Source organism: Nelumbo lutea, chromosome 2 (assembly GCF_056320005.1).
Source record: "Nelumbo lutea isolate HS-2025 chromosome 2, American lotus-T2T, whole genome shotgun sequence".
NCBI classification, from domain to species: Eukaryota; Viridiplantae; Streptophyta; class Magnoliopsida; order Proteales; family Nelumbonaceae; genus Nelumbo; species Nelumbo lutea.
Window position 1 is genome coordinate 75,329,563 of NC_142685.1, and position 5,628 is coordinate 75,335,190.

General features: G+C 38.7%; 1 protein-coding gene across 1 annotated transcript; it reads left to right on the forward strand.

The window, feature by feature from the left end:
* The first annotated feature begins 2,391 nt into the window (after positions 1-2,391).
* On the forward strand, positions 2,392-5,131 carry WOX11 (WUSCHEL related homeobox 11). The gene is made up of 3 exons (XM_088973658.1): positions 2,392-3,143; positions 4,147-4,322; positions 4,689-5,131. Exons 1-3 carry the CDS (start codon positions 2,489-2,491, stop codon positions 4,704-4,706), a joined length of 849 nt encoding a protein of 282 aa, XP_088829784.1. The 5' UTR covers positions 2,392-2,488; the 3' UTR covers positions 4,707-5,131.
* Positions 5,132-5,628: the final 497 nt, after the last annotated feature.

Consider the following 5,628-nt stretch of genomic DNA (forward strand, 5'->3'; position numbering starts at 1 on the left):
GAGCTGGGATCCACACGGAAACTGCAAAAGATGTCTTTAGTGAAAATTTGGAAATCCCTATTGGTGTTCCAAACGCGAAAAACACAATTGTAATATGAATATACTCCAGTGAGCTTATTTCGAACATGGATGCTCAACTACCACAGATCCGTTTATACAACTCATCCCAAATGCAAAAACCGTCCCAAACAGGGCTTGAAAGTAGCTTCAATTCATTGGAAAGTTAATGTCTTAGCTTAACGAAAGCATATTTTGGCTTTTCAGATATATTTTTTTCTTACCAAACATAGATTCTAAGCTGAATGAGTAACTAGCTTCTTCAAGAGCAGCTTAATTAGTCATCGCAGTTCAATCAAAGCTGAAGTCCTCTCAAACGGGCTAGATCTAAAAGAAGCTTCAACAAATATTCCCCATTTTTTGGTGGAAGGGCAGTAATAAATTTGGCTTTTCAATTATGGGTGTGGCCCACTTTGCAAAGCGGAAAGCTGGCATGGTAAAGGCCTCCCAAGCAGGCACTAAAACTTTCAATGGGAACTAAAGAAAGCTGAAACAAATGGTAGGGCTATAAGGCTGCAAGAGAAACGGTTTTGAACACATTGCCGATTGCTTCCTTATCTCCAGAGGGACTAGTTTAAGCCCTGAATTCATTGCCAAGTGGAGCCCTTCAACAGTCTTTTTAAATTAAAACTTCAATAACTTTTCAACAACAACTATACTAATTAATTAAAGAAACTCTGAAATGAGAGAGATGGTAGGACCTAGGGCTGGACCAGGCTGGAAAATTCAAAGCGTCGAGTAGAGACGGTCCGAGTTCCTCATATAAATCCCTCCACATGTTAGAAATGGGGTGGCTAGTCTCTCACCTTAAAGCTTTCGACTTTGGAAACCTTTTCCTTACTCCTTATAACAAGTGTACCTGGTAAATAGAGACAAATTAGGTCGGCTCAGATAAGCTACAACCGAGCCTGAATTTGAGTGCCCATGGGAGGGCTTTCCGCGGCGGCTTTTGGCTCTACGAGGTGGGTCGGATCCAGACAAAACATAAATAATGCTGCAAAACTCGGAAAGCACTACTTGATTGTTCTTCCAGTACAAGCGGCGGCTTTCGGCTTTTCCATAGCAGTTCAGTGAAAACTAAATAGTTCAACCAAAAACCATAGCTTCAGCCTTCATTTCTTCTGTTTTTTTCTTTTCTCTTATCGCAAGTAAGTAATTCATGAATCATGACTCATGAGCCCCGCCCGAGCCAAGGGAGCTCCACAGATGAGCTGAGCTACGCTCGGCTGATTTACATTTACGTGACAACCTAAGCGGCTAGCGGCAGAGACGAAAAGCGCGTCTAGGACGTGCGGAAGTGGTCGGTTTTTTGTTTTTATTACAATGCATGCAAAGTGTTCGACGTTTAAGCCAACCTAGTGACCCCTCATCCTCCTCTTGTTTAATATAAAGTCACAGAGCTGTACCGTAGGCCATGTCTACAGTTACGTCACAACTAATAAATTAGGGCACGGTTTTTTGACCACGGCTTGGATTGTTCCTCCTTTGAACCATGTCCCACTCTCCACCTTTACAGAGACTCATCTTCCCATGCATACCATCACATGCACTTGCACGCCGAAACCCTAGCTTCCTTTGTCTTTCCTCCTTTCACACCCAACGAAAACACCACCTGAAAACAGTGAATCTACCAAACCGACCTCATATCTTTTCTTCTTTTACCAATTAAGCAATTACCATACGCCGCTTATGTATCCTACCTTGGTCTTAGCCTTTTTAGGGTGTTGGGTTTACTGGGTTTGGGTTGGCCCACCTTCCTTACCCCTTTAATCCTTGCATCCAACCACCCACCCGTTTAATTTGCCGGAATGTGTTGTTATGAGTTCATACTTGTTCTGATTATTGTTTAAGGTGGTCTAAAATATCGACCCAAATCCAGATCAGAATCAGGATTGGGTCAAATTTGAGTCAAAACCATTTTGGAATACTGTTTTCTATTCAGAAGACTACCATCTAGGTTGAAAGATTGAGATTAGTTTGTTGCAATTAATACAATACACATTTTAAATGTGAGACATGAGTAGTACTGTGTATAATGTTAATAATTTCTATATTTCTGACTTTAATTGGTCTTTGTCTGCCTGTTAAATTCTTCATTAAATTTTACCTTTGATGCCCTTTCTATTTGGGACCAGAATTTTGTGTTCTCTATGATCAGTTGATCACCAATTCTGCTGAATATATAGAAAAAAACACCTGGATCAGTTTATATGAAGTGATGATAGATGTTGATGATATATATAGATATAGGGTATTTTAGTAATTCTGTACTGAATAGCCAAGAACCCACTGTGAAGGGCAAGTTAATCTTAACCTCATGTTGTGCTTTACTGCAAAGCAGCTTGTCTACTCTGTTGCTGCAAATAGGGGCAGTATTGTAATTTGGAAGTTACTGAGTAACATTCCCTCCGTGCCTTTTAAATAGCTTGCGATGATAGCTTGTGTGTGTAGTCCTCATCTTTCTGACTCTGGTTTCTGGTACTTTCCCACCTCTCTCATTCTCTCAGCAATGGAAGATCAAGTTGGAGACGCAAACAATCCAAGCCATGGTTCGGAGAGAACTGAACCAGTGAGGTCAAGGTGGACCCCGAAGCCCGAGCAGATCTTGATACTTGAGTCTATCTTCAACAGTGGGATGGTCAACCCACCCAAAGATGAAACAGTGAGGATAAGAAAATTGCTTGAGAAATTCGGCACAGTTGGGGATGCAAATGTCTTCTACTGGTTCCAGAACCGGCGATCCAGGTCCCGCCGTCGGCAGAGGCAGATACAAGCTGGGTTGGCAGGCGATCCACGAATTCCGGGTCGAGCTACTGGTGCAATTCAATATGAACCAACTTCTACTAGTGCATGTTTTGCTGCCGCCTCTTCTCCTACTTTCTCTTCATTTCCATCTTCTTCTTCTTCTTCATCATCTTCTTCTTCTTCTTCTCTTGTTGGTTCTTCTTCGTCTTCATGTGGAGGTGATGGTGTTGATGACCTCTTCGCCATTTCTCGTCAAATGGGTGTGCCGGAGACTGAGCAAAGCCCTACTGTTGATTCGATCTTGTGCCCTTCAGACAACCCAAATTTTCACTATCAATCTGGTAATTGGAATTCCGATTGATTTTTTATCTTTCTTTCCCCCCCCTTTTTTTATCCTTTGCCTATGAAACATATAAACTGTTCGTCTGGTTGTCAACTGATTGTCAATTTAATTTTGGTTCCCCACTAACCATGAATTTAGAGCCTCAAAGTAATTCCTGAAAAATATTGATTCCCGTGTTCATGTTTTCGGGTACTTTTGTTGACACACACGTCTCTTCTGTTCCAGAATTTAATTATTCTGGCATTTGTCGTAATTCTTTAGAGTTTCCACACCCTAACTTAGCTCCATAAAGTCAGGTAACAGTTTTTCTTTTGTTTGCTTTGATTAGCTAGCTACACCTTAAATTACAAAGAGAAAACAATGAAAAATATAAATAAAAGAAGGAATAGTTAAGAACCATAAGAATAGAATTTGCTCTGAGGGCTAGCTCAAGGAGGAATTTCTACTTATTCCTAATTTTCCATCAATTTGATGAAGTCACTCCAAAACTTATGGCTTCAAATTATGATAGTCCCTTAGCAGTTGTTCTATTCCTGGAGTTTGAAGTTTTTGTTTCTTTCGATAACTATTTGTCTTCTTTGCATTTACCTCCTTTTTCTCTATCACTAGTCATCATATCGTAAGTTCTTTTTATGTGATTCTTAATTTACACAAAAGTAAATGCAGAAAGCTTTACCTTGACCTGAAATATTTCGACTATGCTTTTTTTTTTTTTTGGATTTCTTTAAAATCCTAATGTAGAGTGGAAAATATATATGGATGATTCTCACTTAATCAAACTTGCCTGCTCACCAAGAACCTCTGGTCCTTGTGATTCTTAGACATGGTGATCATATATTATTCTTGCTTCTATATATTGAACTTTCTGCTTTTCGTATCTCTCAAATGGATTTAATTTTCTAGTTTTGTGAAGATGTTTGATAGGCCTAATCTTCAATGGTTTACCACAAAATTATATCAAGGCTAATCTGTTTTTGTTCCCATCAAAATATATATTGCAGGTTTGATAACTGTGTTCATCAATGGAATTCCTACTGAGGTTCCAAGAGGACCACTGGACCTCAGATCAATATTTGGTGAAGATGTAATGTTGGTGCATTCTTCTGGAGTGCCGGTTCCTTTCAATGAGTACGGAGTTTCAACTCAGAGCTTGCAAATGGGTGAAACCTATTTCTTGGTAATTCTGCCCTCCAAATTTTTGGCCTCTCTCTCTCTCTCTCTGTGTGTGTGTAGGTCAAACTATTGGTGGTAGAAGCATATCCGCGTAGGAATTGGAATGGATATAAACATTATTTTTATGAAATTTATTCTTTCTACAACGTTCCTTTCTTATATTTTATGGGTTATTTAAGGTTAATTTTGTTCAGGTACTCTGATTTGTTTCTAATGTAATCATTGGCATCTCATTCCCTGGTTAATAGGTTGTTAATCAATTCCATGAGAACTGTACTCACATGATTAATATGGGTCATTGGGAATCTTTTGTTCCATAAAATTTTGGAATCTCTCTCTCTCCATTCTAATTAATTAATCTATGTTTCAGGTACCGAGACAAATTTAAAGATGTCAAGTTGCACCCACCAATAGGATCGATCTTCCTCATCAATTTGGATTGGAGATAAAATAGCAGGATTCTAAGATTACAATGAGTGCACCTTGTGACTATCATTTATCCTTCTTTGGTCTTTTATTTTCCTTACCCCTTTTATCAGTTAACTTGTTTCTTCCAGAGGAACAATATGCTCTCATTGTCGCAGGAGATATCGTACAGGGCTTCCATATAAAGTCCCGCACAGATGATATATCAATGTTGTGCTAAAAATGAATCATATATATTTAGTTGTTAGCTAGATGAAGACGCAGTTGTTTGGTTCCTAATTATGATTTCTTTATAGCTCTTCAGTTTGAGCTCTTCTCATAGAAAACCCATTTTATCTTTGAAGTTGATGAAACTCCGGTATCAATAAATTAAAATGGTTCTCATTAGATGGTTTTGGCTCGCCTTGTAGTTGGATCTCTGAAATCGATGGAGGGATATTGGCAACTTGGCTTTTCCACCGCCGGTATGCCCAATCCAAGGAAAACAGATGTTTGTTAGAGAATATTAATTAATATTTTCAAAGACTAAACTGCACAACTATAGAGAAGAATCATGTGAAATGTGGTACCTGTTTCCTCAAAAAAAAAATAAAAAATCGTTACTAGTTGGCTACTGTATTTTCCATATCGACATTAGAATTTGGAGTTTGAGATCATGTTGATCTGAATCCATTTGTCATGTCCATCTTTGAATACTTGAAAGCTTTATCAGGAAAATCATGGGGGCTTCAGTATATTCATCAGACCAGCTTTAACCAAATGAATGATACCAGTAAAGTACATTATTTAGAAGAAATAATACTTGTTTGTTCGCTTCTATACTTTTGCAGACCTGATTAACCTTTTAGTCAATCACCCATTAGGCTCAGTTTGGAAGGAGTGCA

Coding starts and splice junctions, on each gene's coding strand:
- WOX11 (XM_088973658.1), top strand. CDS start 2,489: ATGATAGCTTGTGTGTGTAGTCCTCATCTTTCTGACTCTGGTTTCTGG. Junction 3,144..4,146: donor AAATTTTCACTATCAATCTG/GTAATTGGAATT, acceptor TATATATTGCAG/GTTTGATAACTGTGTTCATC.